At 41.2% G+C, this 17,624-nt stretch overlaps 1 protein-coding gene across 1 annotated transcript; it reads left to right on the forward strand.

Moving 5' to 3' along the window:
* Window positions 1–440: 440 nt before the first annotated feature.
* On the forward strand, window positions 441–17,289 carry CXCL14 (C-X-C motif chemokine ligand 14). The gene is made up of 4 exons (XM_073358149.2): window positions 441–760; window positions 1,684–1,789; window positions 9,399–9,509; window positions 16,219–17,289. Exons 1-4 carry the CDS (start codon window positions 697–699, stop codon window positions 16,232–16,234), a joined length of 297 nt encoding a protein of 98 aa, XP_073214250.1. The 5' UTR covers window positions 441–696; the 3' UTR covers window positions 16,235–17,289.
* The last annotated feature ends 335 nt before the right edge of the window (window positions 17,290–17,624 follow it).

Below are 17,624 nucleotides of genomic sequence, written 5' to 3' on the forward strand. Positions count from 1 at the left end.
CTTATAAACAATCTCAAAATGTAGCTCAGACCAACGCAATTCCCGTCGGACAAATGCACCCACCACAGACAGAAATCACTGAATTCACTTTCCACTGAATGCATCCGATGAAGTGAGCTGTCGCTCAGGAAAGCTCATGCTCAAATAAATTGGTTACTCTCTAAGGCGCCACAAGTACTCCTTTTCTTTTCACAGACAGAATGGAGCCAACATCCCAACTCTTTGCGAACCCCGCACAAGTTGGCTCACGCCACCTGCACAACGAGTCAAAAATACCTGGCAAATGTATAAAGAACCTGATTTCCACATCTTCCTCCCCCTGCCCGTTGATTTAATGAATGTTTTTTCCCCCTTTCCTTTTCTCTTCCCAAGAATAAATCCATCTGATCTCCTGGCTAGGATCATTTCCATCCCCACCCTCCCTTGTATGGAGAAATTGCAGTGAGTTAAGTCACTCTGCATATTAATGAGTTCGCAGGAAGGGCAGCAGGAGCTGTTTTAAAGGAGGACACGAGGAGGAAAGAGGCAGAGGCAGCTCAGACAAGGCAGCAGCAGCAGCAGCAAGAGAAAGGAATCCAGACGTTCTCAAAGTTCCTGCCCTGGCAACATCAAGCCGGTGAATCAGTGCATCTGCTCAAAGCCCAGAAGCGAAATCCGATTATATAAGTGAGCTATTTCGATACCTGAGGTCTTACCATGAAGCCCCTGACAGCAGCTTTACTTCTGCTGTTCATTGTAATGTGCTTAGCCACTGCAGAAGGTAAGTTAGTTTCTTGTACCTATCCCCCATTTAAACTTCTTTCCAGTGATTCTTTTTCCCCTCAGTATTCTGTGTTTGCTCCTTGAAATACTATAATGAGATTTATTGTTGTCCTCAGTCTGCATGGGGAAGAATTGATATGATGAATCTGATAGTAGCGGAAGGAAGTTCCAAGGCTGTTGTTTTTTAAGGTGTAAGTAGAGGTAAAACACAGGGGACAACCTTGTGCCCCCAGTTACAGTTCTACAGCCCATTTATTCTGGTACACGGTGTATCTGGGGTAAATGCTCTGAAATCAATGGCGTTACCCCAGATTTGTGCGGTTGAAAGTGTGCAGAATTTAGCTTGATGCAGTATAATGGATTGAACTGAGGGTGAAATTCTGACAGAGATGTTTTCTAGTTTTCCATGAAAATGACGCTTACAAAACTCGGATTTGGTCAGGCTTGGGATAGACCTTTAGAACTTGTGCAAGTAAGAAATTCAGAAGCACAATTTAGAGTCCCCCCCAAGTTCTAGTTGCGAAAGTAGAGTGAAGACAAAAACCGAGAGCTGTATAAGCTTATTCAACTTTACGACAGACTTTAGCTCTTTCCTTTTGCATTTGTTAAAGCTTAGTTTAATCACAGCAGGTGCACTTTAAAAAATCAACACTAACCACATTGCTGTACTGTGTATATTTACCACAACATTTCCAGTACTTTAACATATATTTCTCAGGGAGTTACTAAACCTTTCTGTGGTAAATCAGGAGGAAAATATTGCCCTTTTCAGCTCAACAACCCCCCAAAGCGTAAATTTTCATAGATTTTTAAAACATGACTAATCTGTATATTTACATAAGCTAATGAGGAGGGGGGAAATTAAACTGCAATTGGTACACTGTCACTCGGTACACAAATGATAAATACTTTCTCTTGTAGGATCAAAGTGCAAATGCTCAAGAAAGGGTCCTAAGATAAGATTCTCTGCTGTTCAGAAGCTGGAAATCAAACCAAAGTATCCACATTGTAAGGAAAAAATGATCATGTAAGTGTTCATGTATGCTTTCTACTATGTACCAAGTGAATTGCATCTCCCTGTATTGCAACCTCCTTCTTTGTTTTTTAGAATTTCCTGATATACAAATTTCCAACATGTTAGCCATAAGAAAATATGTAGCTACATGAACAAATCCTATCTGTAGTATGTCAGTAAAGGAGAATCTGCTTAATACTATAAATATCTAAAGAATATTGCTTATGATAGTAATTATTAGTTTAACAAACGATGATGGTCAAATTCTACTTTCAGCTGCCCAGATGTAAATCCAGAATGCTAAACTCAGGCTACTGTGGATTTACATGGGGAGTAACAAATGAGAACAGAATTTGGTCCACAAAAGTTTTGAGTAACGAAGAATCATCCAAATGCATTGGGGCAAATTTTTGTCTCAGTTACACTCATACAATTCCCTTGATTTCAGTGGGGTTGCGTGGGTTATAACTGAAAGTGACATTTTTCTTGCAAAATTCAACTATCTGTATAAGCAAATAGCCATGCATTGATTGATGCTGCAATGAAACCTCAACGGAAACAATTGATAAGCTAAAGTCAAAGGGAGCTCTGAAGATTAGATCAGTGGGATGTATTACAGTTTAAAACAATGGGTTTCAGAGTAACAGCTGTGTTAGTCTGTATTCGCAAAAAGAAAAGGAGTACTTGTGGCACCTTAGAAACTAACCAATTTATTTGAGCATAAGCTTTCCTGAGCTACAGCTCACTTCATCGGATGCAACAATTAAAACAATGGCATTGGGGGGAAGGGTGTTAATGTATCTTGTCTTGTATATTGTAAAAGTGTTTGAAAGGCTTTGCACAAAACACAAACCAGGCTGTGTGCTGGCAAAAGAACCATAAGGTCAGAATAGCTGAAAAGACTTATTTTGCTACTGACTTCATTGCTCTGCAAGGACAGAAGATGTACAGACACTCGTTTCTCAACCTATGTATTATATCATTTTTTTAACATTAGCTTTAATAATATTTTTAAATCTGTTCTTATTAGCTGCTTGTCAGATCGTCACCAAAAAGGCTAGGCATTGAATATCTTGTAGCATTTGTTCCTTACCAGTTAATGTTACCAAATTTACTTACACTTAGAAAGATGACGTAATATATCACACTGCAATAGATGTATATCGCTTCAAAACACAGACTGCTCTCAGTTACACCAATGGAAACTCTGGGACAAATCCTTTTTTTAGTTACTCTGATTGGGTCCCATCTTGCCTGCTTTGAAGTGAATGGCCAAACTCCCCATTCAATAAGGACAGAATTGAACCCACTGGCTTCAAAGCAGCTACCCCAGATTTACAAGCAGTGTAACCGAAAGCAGGATTTGGAAGTTGCAGGATTTCGCTAACAGCAACCCAGAACATATTTATATTTATATGATCAATGCTTGAGTAATTTTTAAAAAATATTTAAATTGTAAAAGAGAGGCATGCTGCCCAAGGCAAAGTCAATTCTCAGGTTCCAAACTAGTCATTTGAAATAAACGTGACCAGCAAACATTTTGAACCAACGACCCTTTGAACTCTCACAGGGGCTTAAATAAACAACACTTTGAATTGTCAGAGAGAAAGGCATCTTTGGCAAAGGGGTAATAATATTTAGAATCCAGATGTCCTCCAGTCAGGAGCGGGGCCCTCTTTCCCAGCCAGCGGGTACAAACAGTCATTTCTATTTTATGTCAATCACCTGGGGCTAACAAAAGGAGCTGAAACATGCAGCAGCATAGAAGCAGTTGGAGAATTTGCTACACCACTCTGTGCAGTGAGAGACTTCAGTCTGTGCCTTGGAGTATGATTGGCTGCTGGAAAGGCAAGCAGCAATCTGCTCTCCCCAAGCAAGATGCCAGCAGAAGCTGGATGGTGAAGTGCTGTCAAGAAAACAATAACAAGCTTTGCTGGGATAAGTCTGTGAGAGACATCTGCTCCCGAGCACTGGAAGTAGGGCCAGACTTGGCAGCCAAGGGGAGAAGGGGAAATTGTGAGCATGAAAAGAACCTCATTAGTGCAACTTCTCATTTTCAATAAGAATGTCAGGAAAACATATAAAATACTTTAGTTTTTGCTAAAATGCCTTGGCAAAAGAATTAGCTTTCAACCTAAGCTCTGATCTTGAGTATAGCTGTGCAAATTTGGACAACCTCTATTACTTTACACCAGTAGGAGAACACTTCAGTCTCTCTGGTCTCAATAACAGACCTAAAAGTGGCAATTCTTCAACAAAAAAACTTCAAAAACAGACTCCAACGTGAAGCTGCAGAACTGGAATTAATTTGCAAACTGGATACCATCAGATTAGGCCTGAATAGAGACTGGGAGTGGTTGGGTCATTACAAAACCTAAACTTAATTTCTCCAATACTAATTTCTCCCTACTGTTACTCACACCTTCTTGTCAACTGTCTGTAATGGGCCACTCTTTTACCACTTCAAAAGTTATTTTTCCTCACTTGGTACCCTGCTGTTAATTGATTTATCTCGTTAGACTGACCTAACACTTGGTAAAGCAACCCCCATCCTTTCATGTATTTATACCTGCTCCAATATTTTCACTCCATGCATCTGATGAAGTGGGTTCTAACCCACAAAAGCTTATGCCTAAATAAATTTCTAAGTCTACAAGGTGCCACAAGGACTCCTTGTTATTTTTTCTATTACCTTGCCTTACTCTGCTTTTGCACCCAAGTACTGTAACAAGCTGGCCATTCCTATTCTGTGGAGAGAGAATTTAAGACTTCAGTGGAATTACTCCTGATTTACACCAGCATAAGAGGAGGAGAAGGCAGAGATGTTGTCATTAGTGCTTTTGTAGGGAGTGACTCTTATCTACTTCAGTGTAACTTGAAATCAGTACTAGAGAGAAGTGGGGGACATTGGAACAATTGGAGGGAGCTGTGACCAGAAGCGATTGATACTGTAGTTTCACTACAAGACACAGAAGAGTCCGATTCCTGAAATGGATTTTTGTGGCTGTTGTTGAGGAAATAAAATCATTTAATGATTCTCCTCCAACCCTCCCTATAAACCTGACCGTTCTCCGGTCTATTTACATGGAAGAAGTGTGTAAACTGTAGGGTGACTGGCAGATGGGAGAATACTGGAATATACTGTTTGGAAGAGATTCACCTAATGACATAAAATATGTAAGTAGAACTGGAAAAGTTTGTGAAAGACAGCAAATCCCTGACCCCTTTGTGTTATCTAGACCTGCTCTGAGCAGGGTTAGCCAGCATGGTGGCCAGTACCCAAGCAGCTGGTCTACACTGCCGCTTTTACCATTGCTACCACCAGCTGAGTTGCAGTAGTGGAAGTGTAGACAGCTTGAAAGTGAATTCAGCTAAATATTTGTGAGAAGAATGTTTAATTCATTGACAGAATGGCAAAACTCCCCTTTAATTTCATGGCAGCCAGATCACCCTATTATTAAAAACATAATGAACAAAATTCTACGCTGATTTATATTCCATCCAGTTCCTATCACTCACAAACATTTGGATACACACACACATACTATATGCTATATATTGCTCAAAGACTTAAGAACTCTTATTGGTGATAATGGAAACTGCCAACAGAGATAAGAGTTTCTTTATTCTATTTAAAAAGCAGATGGAAACAGTGCAACTTCCTAGAACACATCTTACCTTTGTGTACAAGAAGCTTTATGGCTGTATATAGGAGAAGAGATATACCAAAGCTGCTTGGTACAATATGCAGATGATTTTATGCAAAAGCTGGACATACTAGCCCTGATTCTAAAATGTGTTACCCAGCTCAGCCACATGGCTATGTGGTGGCTTGGACCTTCTTCTCTTGTCCCCAATTTGTAGTTGGGCAAAGCAGCCAGGAACCTGATAGATCCAGCCAGCTGAGATTTCCCCTTGACTAAGGAGTTGAGCCATCATAACAGCACTATGCCATTTGATTACTTTCCCCAACATAGAGAGAATGGCCAGGGCAAAGGAATGTAGCTTTAACTATTTTTAGCTGTCAAATGGCCCCTTGAAGCCGTAATCAGATGAGCATAAATTAGGGAAGTGGACCAATCCCCATCCAACCTCATAATCCTAGGGGCTAGCAAAAATACTATACAGCTACCTTTGGTCCCTTGGGGTACGACCCTAATCCCAGAGTGACACAAATATGCAGGAAGCCACTCAGCATCAGACTTGTTGCAAAACTGTCTTTGAAGTGGATGCTGTAAAATATGCAGAATGACCGCGAGCTGAGATTAACCAAGCTCTCTGCGTACAGGTTTGCCCATGTGGTAACTCTCATTTGGCTCACCTGGGGGAGCTGCAGCCTTCCCAACACCAATGTTAACTCGGCTGGGGCAATGTGCAGAAATCATATGAACACAGAGAACAAGTGCAGCCACAGGATGAGGAATTCGGTTAATTGGCAAAGTCTCTTCTAGTGGCTGGCCTCCAGTTGGCAGTCATAGGAGGTGCTAACTGGGTTACCCATGACCCATATACTATACAAAACCCCAATGGCAAAAGAGTGCATCAGTCATTAAAGTATGATTTAACTGTATGGATTTATCCAAAAACCTATTAGGAATTTGGAATATCCCTTCAAAAGAAAGCCGAGCCTTCGGGATTGTTTTTGCCCCAGCACAGAGTTAACATGGTATCAGTGCAAATAAAGTTGCCCTGGATCACTTTTCTGAAGCAGAGTTATGCACCGTTGTTCTCCAGAGGCCCTGCACCTCTTCTACTGTGGTTTAGTTTGTCATTTTCTGAAAATATTCTGTACACTCCCTCAGCCAAACAGCACGGACTGAGTTCTGATTTCATATTCACCCCCCCCCCCCCCCCCGCCGACACACACACACACAAATCCCACTGCCAGGACAATAACCATTGGACGCAACTACTATTCCTCAATCTTGATTCCATTAAAACTCACTGCCCACCGGTCTCAGTTCTCCCATTCAGTTTAATGAGAAAGTGTTCTCTATGGATTGAACCACGCAGGAATGATCTTAGTGAGGCGCACGGTACAGGAACTCCTCACTTAAAGTCATCCCGGTTAACGTTGTTTCATTGTTACGTTGCTGATCCATTAGGGAACATACTCGTTTAAAGTTGCGCAATGCTCCCTTATGATGTTGTTTGGCAGCTGCCTGCTTTGTCCACTGCTTGCAGGAAGAGCAGCCCGTTGGAGGGAGCTGGTGGGAGCTTGGAACCAGGGTGGACCGACAGCCCCCACATCAGCTCCCCGCTCCCCTAAGTTCCCTGTGTGGCAGCCTCCCAGCAGGCTACCAATTGCCGGCAGTTCAGCTGTCCTTCCCCCCACTGCCATGTGCTGCTCCTGCCCTCTGCCTTGGAGCTGGTTCCGGAGCCTCCTGCTTGCTGGGGGGAAGAGGAGGAAGAAGGGGGCTAATGTCAGGGTGTCCCGCTCCCCCCTGCTCCTGCCCCTCACTTACCCCATCTCCAGAGAGCGTTAACTGGGAAGCGGGGGGACACGACAGGGCTCAGGTCAGAGGGAGCCTGCTGGCAGCAGCTGCTGTCTCAACTTCCTGGTCTACTTAAAAAGCCAATCTACTTAGAGTGGTTCAGCGAACTTAAAGAGGCAATGCACATCTCTCTCTCTCTCTCACACACACACACACACACACAGGGTGTGTGTCTCTGTCTGCCATGCTGTCTCCCCTCCCTCCATTCCTGCTACCTTGTAAAGTGTGAGGCTACATTAACAACAATGTGTTAACCCTGGAGGGCTCAGCCGAGTTCTAGTTCATCATTTAGCAGTGAGCCATTCCCTGGGAAATATCCCACCCTCTGACTCCACCACCTCAACCAAGCTTCACAATCATCATTGCTTTTTACAGTATTAAATTGTTTGTTTAAAACGTGTACTGTGTATACATATATATAATATAGTCTTTTGTCTGGTGAAAAAAATTTCCCTGGAACCTAACCCCCACTATTTACATTAATTCTTATGGGGAAATTGGATTTGCTTAACATCGTTTTGCTTAAAGTTGCATTTTTCAGGAACAGAACTACAACGTTAAGCGAGGAGTTACTGTATGAGGAGAGTGTCTGTATGTTGTAGCATTGATTCCTCTCCCCCAGCATGCACACAGACCCTTAACACCTTTTCCCGCCCCTATTGTTCTTGCTTCTGATACAAGTGATTTGATGTCTTGTGCTTTTGCAGCATTAGTTTGCCTTTTACTGAGAGCAAAACTAAGCAAAGCCAGAATTCAGCCCCCATTCTTTGACTAGTCAGTGAAAGACATACTCAGACCCTGGGCCAGCCCTGTGGAGCTCCAACCAAGAATTCAGTCCAGTAGCCAGAGCTGAAGAAAAGGCCACGTTTCAACCCGCTCTCTCTGTCCTTTGTCTGAATTTTGCATAGTGGTATCCCTTGCTGATTTGTAGACTGGGTAAAAAAAAAAAGGTACAAAAAGGTATTTTCATCCAAAAATGGGCCCCTTTTTCAAAAATGAAATTTTTGTGAAAAATTCTCAATAATCTCAGAATTTTCCATTTTCCTGGAATTTTTTAACAGAAATTTTTACCAACTTAATATTCTAAATTGTTTTTTGAAATATTTTAGTTTAACCAAAACTGTGGTTCCATACTAAAAACGAGGTTTCTAGAAAATGAACATTTTGGATAAAAAATGTGGTAAAAACATAACAGAAAAAGTTGCCAGAAGTGGAAAATGGAACCATTTTGAATCCTTAGAACTAAAAGCAACTTTGAAATTTAAAATGTTTTTATGAAGTTATTTTCCCATTTCTAGACCAGCTCCGCTGGTTTGTCAGTGAAAGCATGACATCACCTGGAACATGATAGACCATTAATTAACCAGCATTAAATGGTTGACACTCAAACAAACGACAGAGTAGGAGGAAACCAGAAGGGCAAGGAAGTAAATCGGCCATGTGTTGCCTCCTTGCCCAGTATTATTTCCAGGATGAGGTGCCTTTCAGTGTCTTTTTTCCAGTCCTTGTGTGGTTCCTCTCCAGTGCAGCTATGGGCAAGTTTGGGTGGATCGGACAGCAGGCTGATAAAGCTAGAGATGGTCCCAGGTGACTTCTGTCTTCCTTGCGCCCCAGGCTAGACCCTTTTGGGTCTCCAGAAGCTTTCAAAGCACACAAGTACTGTTAATGAAAGCATTACTGCATACAAAGTCAGTGATCCAGGTCTAATCCTTATTCTTCCAAGTAGCATTTGCACGTGCCAGAATTACTTGTCTGAGTAAAGGTTTGCAGGACTGGGCCCTAATTGACCATGTTATTTAAATCCGTTATTAAACCCCAATATAAATGTTTGATAGAGGGTGGAGTACAATTGTTGATTAAAAATTACGGGCAGCTCAGCTGGTGTAAATTGGCCTAACTCCACTGGGGACCATGGAGCTACACCAGAAGTTTTATTATTGCAAATTCAGATTTTACCATGGAACATAGTGGCTTGTTATCCTCTCAGTGCACATGTGCAACTCTCATTAATGTGAATGAAATACCTAGCGCAAGAGAGAGCCAGTTGGGTTTTTATGAAATGTTCACAGTGACCATTGTGAGTTATTCAAGATCTTTCTGTAGTGATCATTCCTCTTCCATTTCAGTGTAACTATGCAGTCACGGTTCAGAGGAGGACAGCAGCACTGCTTGCATCCCAAACTCCAAAGCACAAAGAGATTAGTTAAGTGGTACACAATATGGAAGGAGAAACGCAGGTGAGTATTAATTTCACTCAGCAAAAGATGCTCCTATTTTCTCTGGGATAAAAAGTGATGTCATTATAGGTAACCAAATTTGTTCCTTTTGGGAAATAACGTACCTTTCTTGCTTGAATGCTTGAGATATGGCAGCACAGAACAATTAGGTGTAATAGTCCAAATGGCTCTCTCCCTCTCTGGAATATGGCACAAACACTAATTAGACTGAAATGGCTACGACTCTCCTCAATAAAATGCTACAGATAGCCCATTAGTTTAGCTGCTTCTGGGTCTATTTTTTTACGCATCACAGCTTGAAGGTGAAAAATGCGGTGCAAGGTTAGATACTATTAAGATCTTGAGATTACTGTCTAAATGCCTACAATAAAATTCTCATACCCTAAACAATCAATTCAATGCAATTGATTTATTTGATAAAACCTACAAATTACATCTGTAAATAGTAAAATAATATAACTAGCTTGGAATGCAGTTTATTCCTAGTTTATTCCTCTGAATGCAGTGTATTCCTAGGGATAGGCTGCTCTGAGAATAAATAGTAATACTTTGCACTTGAACCATACTTTTTATCTGATGTTTTCAATGTTTGTTACACCTTATCGCCTCCAAATCAGAGATGAGGAAGCCAAAGCAAATAAAGGCTAAGTTACTTGCCTCGGGTCAAACACAAAGTCGGTGGCAGAGATGGGAACAGAAACCAGGTCTCCTGAGTTCAGGTCCCATGCTCTAAGCACTAGGAAACACTATCACCCTATATTTGATTACCCAGATTTTAGCACATTTTCACCAAGCTGTAATTTCATGATATAACTCTAGAGCTATGGCTTGATTGCAGGATGCAATGCTACCTTTCCCCTGCCAACCTGGCTTTTGTACAAGCTGAGCCATCAGTGATAAACAGAAAAGAAACACAGACATAAATGAACACCAGATTTAAAATGGATTATGTTGTCTGTGTAAATAATTAAGAGGAAGTCTAAAGGAACAAAGGGGAGTTAGCTGCCCACCACCCATTGGTGCTGAAATGGAGTTGAGTGCCCTGTAATAATCTTCCCCTTAGTAGGGATGTCCAGTGATTTCTTAGAGCTCATTATTAATTGAAGAGCTAAGGCAGGGAGTGTAAGAAAGCTCCATTTCCTCTCACCCCCCGTAGCTAGTCTCCCCATTTCTTTTGGCAGGAAAAGAGTAGCAAAGGGAAGACTTACTGTATACAGAACTTAAAGGATATTCTTGGGAGGAGTGAAAGATCTTACCACCAACTCCAGTAACCATACCCTTGAGCACAAATATTACTCACACTGGTTTAAATTCACTCATTGGTAGAATATCGCTTAACCTGTGCAGCACCCCAGCATGGGGGATGTGCTGATGTGCGCAGCTCTCTGCACCCGCTGTATGCTGAGGAAAGTTGTCTCTGTCTGAGCTCTGAGTATGCTGGCATGGAGTAGAGCACTGTAGAAGAACCACCGGATGCAGGCTTACATTGGATCCAGTGCCTGTCCTGGGCTATGGAGCAACAGTGGCCACTCTTACCTCCCCTAGGAATGGGACTGGCTGTGGGCGTGCATTAGATCCCATCTCTCCAATCACCACTTAATTCCTTACACAAATCCCATTTATGCAGGTTGTGTAGATGGGGGACTCAAACTGCGTCCATTTAAGCACTCACCTTTGAAATCTACACCTGTTGTTGTGATGGTGCAATAGAATATCAAGCACTCCTCCTTCACAAACATATACTGCCATATCTCACTTCCTGGATCCACTGCAAGTTTTCAGCTCTGAGGATATCCTCGTGGTATTTAGTTTACAATGGATAGGGTTGAAAGACGTTGCAAAGGAATAGAAAAGTGACTTGCCCCTGATTTTTCCAATACATCTAGATGGGACTTTTCTCTCATTTCTACCTTTAAGCTTCAGGTCCCAAAATACAAATCATAAGCTTCATGAGCCACCTGGAGGGGACACAGTTACCAGTGCAACGTTCTCCTTCACATTTTGGAAATGCTCAACAGTGGTTTTAGAAAAGAGGGTAGGAAAGGAGAAAGGGTATCATCAAAGGTATAATGAAATCAGCATGGGAGAAATCTGAATCAAAATGTAAAACTAAACAGCATGTAAAGATTTAAGGAGCTGTGGAATGTTTACATAAATGCTAACCGCGTAAAGCACATAGCATAATCTCTAGAGAAAGACCAACTCTAGAGCCTGAATGAAAGAATCGGACTGGGGACATCAGATGGAATGTAGAGTAGCTCAACCACACTGAATGAATTAGTCATGCAGTAAAGGGTATGGAATGGAAAACTCTCATTGATTTCAATGTGCTTTGGGTCAGGCATGTATGTTTAGAAATCCTCCATCTCTTAAGTAGCAATAATATAGGGCCAAATCTTTTTCCATTTAAATCAGTGAGAACTTTCTCATTAACTTCAGCATTGATCTCAGAATGTGATCACCCTAACCCTACCCTAAAAATCCAGTCAACTGAGCCAGGGGCAAATGCAAATTCTTTTGTGGAAACGTCTTGTTCCTGGATGACAAGTTTGCCACTGTGCGGGGCGGATAGCCAGGCTGGTGAAAGCTCATGGCATTACTGTATGTAAGGGACACCACTCCATGTGGATATTTTTGCCTATCTGCCAGCTCTGTATAAGCTGTTTGTGGGCTGGTAAGTAAATGGAATGCATTGTGAAATGTCAACTATTATGTAACGCCATATTTCCTTACTGTTTGTAAAGGCTACCATTAAAACAACAAAGGAAATGAAGCCACAGAATCTTACTGTGACACTATGCCCCATATTCTTCATAGAGATATTGTTGTGATATGAATACGGCATAACTAAGATGTGTTTTGGGCAAGATAAGTCATGTGAGATATTATTGGAAAGGTTATGATTTGCTAAATATCAGGTAACGTTACCAATCTGCCTTAAGCTGACAAAAACAAAACGCATTAGATTTAAGCTTGCCAAGGCAAAGGTCCTGGTATCACATGGCCTCACTCGTGCTGTGATGTCTGGGTATAAAGGCACTGCCTGGGCTCTTAGCCTTATCTGTGAATTTCCTTGTGTCAGTGGGTTTGTCAGACTTTTAATGCCAACTTTGACATATTCTTCTGCCTTATTAACATGCTTTATATAGTCAGCCCCTTGTTAACAAACAGGACAGTATTTTAGTAAAGCATCCATACCTGTCTAACTCTGTTGTCTTTCAAGCTTCACAGTATAGGGTAGATTGTTCCATATACAGGGAGTTACCCGTGAATGGGCCAGGAATCTCCAGACCGTGCGCTTGCTTCTGTGCATTTAACCTGTTCTCCCTTCCTCGCATCATCTTCCCCAAAATACAGCTCAGGGGCAGGAGTAGGTTATAATTACACCTCATTTGATATAATTACACATATTCATCTGTTTAAAAGAACTAGGAATTTGCTCAGCATGTTCTGAGTACAGTGACAGCATACTGACACCTTCTGTAAACCTGGGGAAATATTCCATTTAGAGAGTCCTCCCCAGCCTATATTGTACTATCTGCATGTCTGTTTTCCAGTTTATTCCCCTCCATGGAAGTAGGTGTCATGTGCCTTGGTATCTCAAGACTGGGTTCCACTTCAGGGCAGACTGTTCTATTAACAGGGAAGTTACCCCGGTGCCAGCTGTGACTCTAACTCCTTAGACACACCAGCTTCCCGCACTGCTTATTAACTCCCTAGACTTTTGCCAGCCTCAGTATAGAACTGCAACAGTCCCCTTGGAAACCCCAGTCCCTCTTGACACTAAGTGGACCCCTGTGAAATTAGGTCCCTTTCACTGTAATGTCACAGAACATCCAAGTTCTATGGTTCTCAAAGGACCAGACACACCACAGGTCAGTCAGTTCCTCCTTAGATCTCCCTCGATTACCCAATGAGGCAAAACTCAGTCCAATCCTGTAATAAACTTATTTAGGCTGTATAGATTAAATGAAAATGAAGCAAGAGATATTTGCACAACGCTAAGAATACTAAAGACACAGACAGACAAAGACAAACGTAGGTTATTATCTTATAAAACTTCTGTTTGAAGTAACACAGTCTTACAAGTTCAGCTTCTGAGGCTTATCCCAGCTGTGGCAGCTAAAGGTTCTTTACTTGGGAGACAAAGCCCTTGCTTCTTAGGATCCAATCAAGTATAAAGCCCTGTGTCCTTCCAGTAGGCAGCTTTTATCCAAAAACCCTAACATCTGATTGTTTTGATCCCAGAGGTAACAGATGCAAAAGGTGATGGGGGAGTCCAGGAGGTAATTCTTCGGTGATGTCATCCTGTGTTACTCATCCCTGGGTAGAAGTTTCCCCTTCTTTATTGTCCTGTAAACTGTACCTACCTCCTGTACTGAGAATCAAGGAGTTTCCTCGGGACATGTTGCTTTTCAATGGGTGTCAGTTGACCACTCTGCCCCCTAAGGGATGCAGCCATTTCTATGGGTGAAACTCAGCAGTGATTAATGGCTCTTGTTATCATGAGGTCTGTCCCAGCCATGGGAGAGTTATGTAAAGCACATGTACAGTTATGACTCTTAACATGAGCAACACAGAGATAAGTGTCTGAGCATTACAGTCATCCATTCACCAGCATTTAGGAAAGTCCAAGCACTCCATGTTTTACTGCAGTTTTAACAACTTAATTATAATAATGTTCCACCAGCAGTAAGCCTTCCAGACTCTCAGTTGATACACAGCCTACAGTTGGCCTAAGCCTCCAGCCTCACAGCACAATCCTGTTACCTTTCTCCTCCTGCTTATTCCCCACCTGAAGTCTCAATTCCCCTTTTGCAACAGCACATCCAGTTGTTTCTGAAATGATGATGATGTCAGAAGCAGGGAAGAAGGGGCTAGATTTAGCCCTGGAATACATTGTCAGGGCACATGTGCCCCGTGGCTGCAGATCCATCAGGAAGGATGCTGGGATGGCTAAAGGTTCCTGCCACTCCTCTGCCTTCCAAGTGGATGGTTGTTGGTTGCACAGCCCTGGAAGTGGGCAGCACTGGCCTATGGAGGGGAGCATTGCTAGGTTGGAGACAGAGAGCACTGAATGAAACTCAACACAACTTAGAGAATCAACTCAAGGAGAATCTCCAGAGAGTAGCGGTGTTTAGAGCGGCTCTGGGTTCTTCCTCCTGCCCTCCCCTCCACCAAGGAAATTTTTGAAGAAAATGAAAAAACTTTTCTTTTTGACAACATTTTCCACATTTTCAGCCAAAGAAGTCAAAACCCAAAAGATTTTGGCCAAAAACCAAAAGATTTGGCTGAAAACATGGATTTTAGCTGAAATATTGTGACAAAAAATGAAATTTTCCACAGCAAGCAGATACCTTTTACAAAAAAAAAATTTCATTGCGATGAAAACATACGCTTCCATCCAAAAACAGCTTTGATGGTAAAATTTTTCACCAGCCCTAGTGGTCTACAAAGCTTGCCTGGGGATAATCTGAGGATGAGGTAGATGTAAGCTGCCACTACCAGCGGCAGCAGGATTCATAGATTCATAGATATTAAGGTCAGAAGGGACCATTATGATCATCTTGTCCGACCTCCTGCACAACGCAGGCCACAGAATCTCACCCACCCACTCCTACAAAAAACCTCTCACCTATGTCTGAGCTATTGAAGTCCTCAAATCATGGTTTAAAGACTTCAAGGAGCAGAGAATCCTCCAGCAAGTGACCCGTGTCCCATACTACAGAGGAAGGCGAAAAACCTCCAGGGCCTCTTCCAATCTGCCCTGGAGGAAAATTCCTTCCCAACCACGAATATGGCGATCAACTAAACCCTGAGCATATGGGCAAGATTCACCAGCCAGATACCCAGGAAAGAATTTTCTGTAGTAACTCAGATCCCACCCCATCTAACATCCCATCACAGGCTATTGAGCCTATTTACCATGAATATTTAAAGATCAATTAATTAAGTGAGCCCAACTGCAGGAATATAGAGAGAAGCAACAGGAGCAGACAAACTTCTCAGAAACCAAGATCCTGATTTAATCCGAGCCTCCCTTGTAATAGAAGTTTAGGGAAGAGACAAAATATGTGATGTTTGGAACCCAGTGCTTTTGCCATCAAAGTCAAAGAGGGTTTTGCTAATGACTTCAGTGGGAGCTGGATTAAGCCCATCGAATGTTTTTTCATGAGCTGTCAGTGGTTTTTAAAGTCAAATGTAGTGTAAAAATGAATTCCTGCGTTCCCAAAATATCTCTGGGGCGAATTATAACCATGCCACTGTAGATTGTTTTAATCTGTGGAGACTGCATGCCTGGAATGTTTCAGCAATATTACAGAGGGAAAGTTAATTAATTCTTCTTTTAAATATTTAGACTAGCAACATATTTTTCATATATTAGCTTGTATTTTTCCCAGGGCAAAAAACCATGTTGCTGGATGTGGATTCCCTCATTTAAAATGTCCTACTAATCCTTTCAGTGGTAGATTTGACCACTCTCAGTGCATTCAAGAAAGGAAGAAGGGTGGAAAATTAGGACCAAATTCTGCTTTCAGTTGTGCTAATACAACTGATTCTGCTGAAGTTAGTGACATTCCTCCTGATTTCCACCAGTGTAAATGAGTGCAGAATTTGGCTCCTAGTGTTTACTCACCCGGATGGTGGGGAAGGTTTTAACTGTAATCAAAATGACTTAAATACCTAGCTCTCTGTTTTTATTTCCCAGGGTTTATGAAGAATAAGAGGAAAACTCTTGGTAAAAGGAACTGAATTTGTTTGGCTGACTAAAGGAATGGACTCTGCAAAGAATATTTCTCTCTCACAGACATAAGACACAAATTCTATATTATTATAAAGCACTTTTTACCAAGGGTCAGTTTTTACATTTTATAGCTGTGTGCGGAAGGCTCCCAGATTTGTCTCTTGCACACTTCAAATTTCATACCTGTCTGCTTTATACTGAGATTGTGAAAACTCATGCTTTTCATTTTAAATAAATGCTTTTTTTGTATTCATTCATACATCACTATGATTACAATCGAGCTTTATAAGCTCATTAGACAAAAAATATTTGTAGCGGTATTATATAATGGTGTCCCTTATCCTTTTGTACTGGGAAAGCTTTAGTGGTGTGCTTAGGGTTTCTAGTAATGTTGTCCAACTATGGTGGAAGCTGCACAATGTAGGGACTGAGGAACAGCTTGCTGTGTAACATGCCACTGAAGTATCATGGCATATATAGCTGCAGAGATGAGGTTCCTTAGTGGCTTGTCAAATGGCTACGAACATCACTTTGTATCTGTTCTTTAATGAAACAGGGTCTTGCTGAAAGGTGAAATGTATTACATACCCCCACTTAATGTTTTACATATACTAGAAAACATTTCTAGAGCAGTTTTATTCTAAGAATGTGTTTGATCTTTTTTCACCTGAGGTTCTTGTGAAAAGTTTGCAGCTTCATCAGTTTTCAGATATTTTAATTTTCAAGAATATTGTATATGATTTTGTAGATTTGTAGCAAAAATCTTTGAAAGGTATCTTTTTATGAAAGATTGGAGAGGGCAAACATATAAAATAAATATATATGTTTTGGTCACAAAGCAACATATTCATAATTTTGAATGTAATACTTAAATATTAAGCAGTGCTTTCCTCTTTTGAAAAATAAAATAACAAAACTACCTTTTCATGTGTAAATATACTACAGGGAGTCTCCCTATATTATCTTTCTGTATAATGTATTGTACTGCTAAATTATCATCTGCTATTTAAATGTTTGAAATATTTAGAAAGTTGCATGCAGATTTCATATTTCTTTCTAAAAACAAATGGAAAAATAAGTAATAAAATGTATTTAAACATGCCAAAGGCTGTTTTTCAATTTCATTAAGACACTGTGAAACTCAGTCCACTTCTTATTATTTTTCAACGTTAGTGAAAGAAACTTCAGATACAAAGCAGCAGTGGATATCCTGAGAATGTCATTTATGGCCAATTCATTCTCACTGACCTCAGTAGAAATTGGACTGGACCTTAAATCTAGAGAACCTGCCTATGTGAAAATGATATACATTCCCAGTGCAGTGGATGTGAAGGCCTTTGTGGGTGTTATGTTTAATACTACTAGGGGTT

Source organism: Lepidochelys kempii, chromosome 8 (assembly GCF_965140285.1).
Source record: "Lepidochelys kempii isolate rLepKem1 chromosome 8, rLepKem1.hap1, whole genome shotgun sequence".
NCBI lineage: Eukaryota > Metazoa > Chordata > Testudines > Cheloniidae > Lepidochelys > Lepidochelys kempii.

Excerpts from the sequence above, each read along its gene's own strand:
- CXCL14 (XM_073358149.2), top strand. The coding sequence starts at position 697 with ATGAAGCCCCTGACAGCAGCTTTACTTCTGCTGTTCATTGTAATGTGC. Across the intron at positions 761-1,683 it reads GTGCTTAGCCACTGCAGAAG|GATCAAAGTGCAAATGCTCA; the intron begins GTAAGTTAGTTT and ends TTTCTCTTGTAG. Across the intron at positions 1,790-9,398 it reads TGTAAGGAAAAAATGATCAT|TGTAACTATGCAGTCACGGT; the intron begins GTAAGTGTTCAT and ends CTTCCATTTCAG.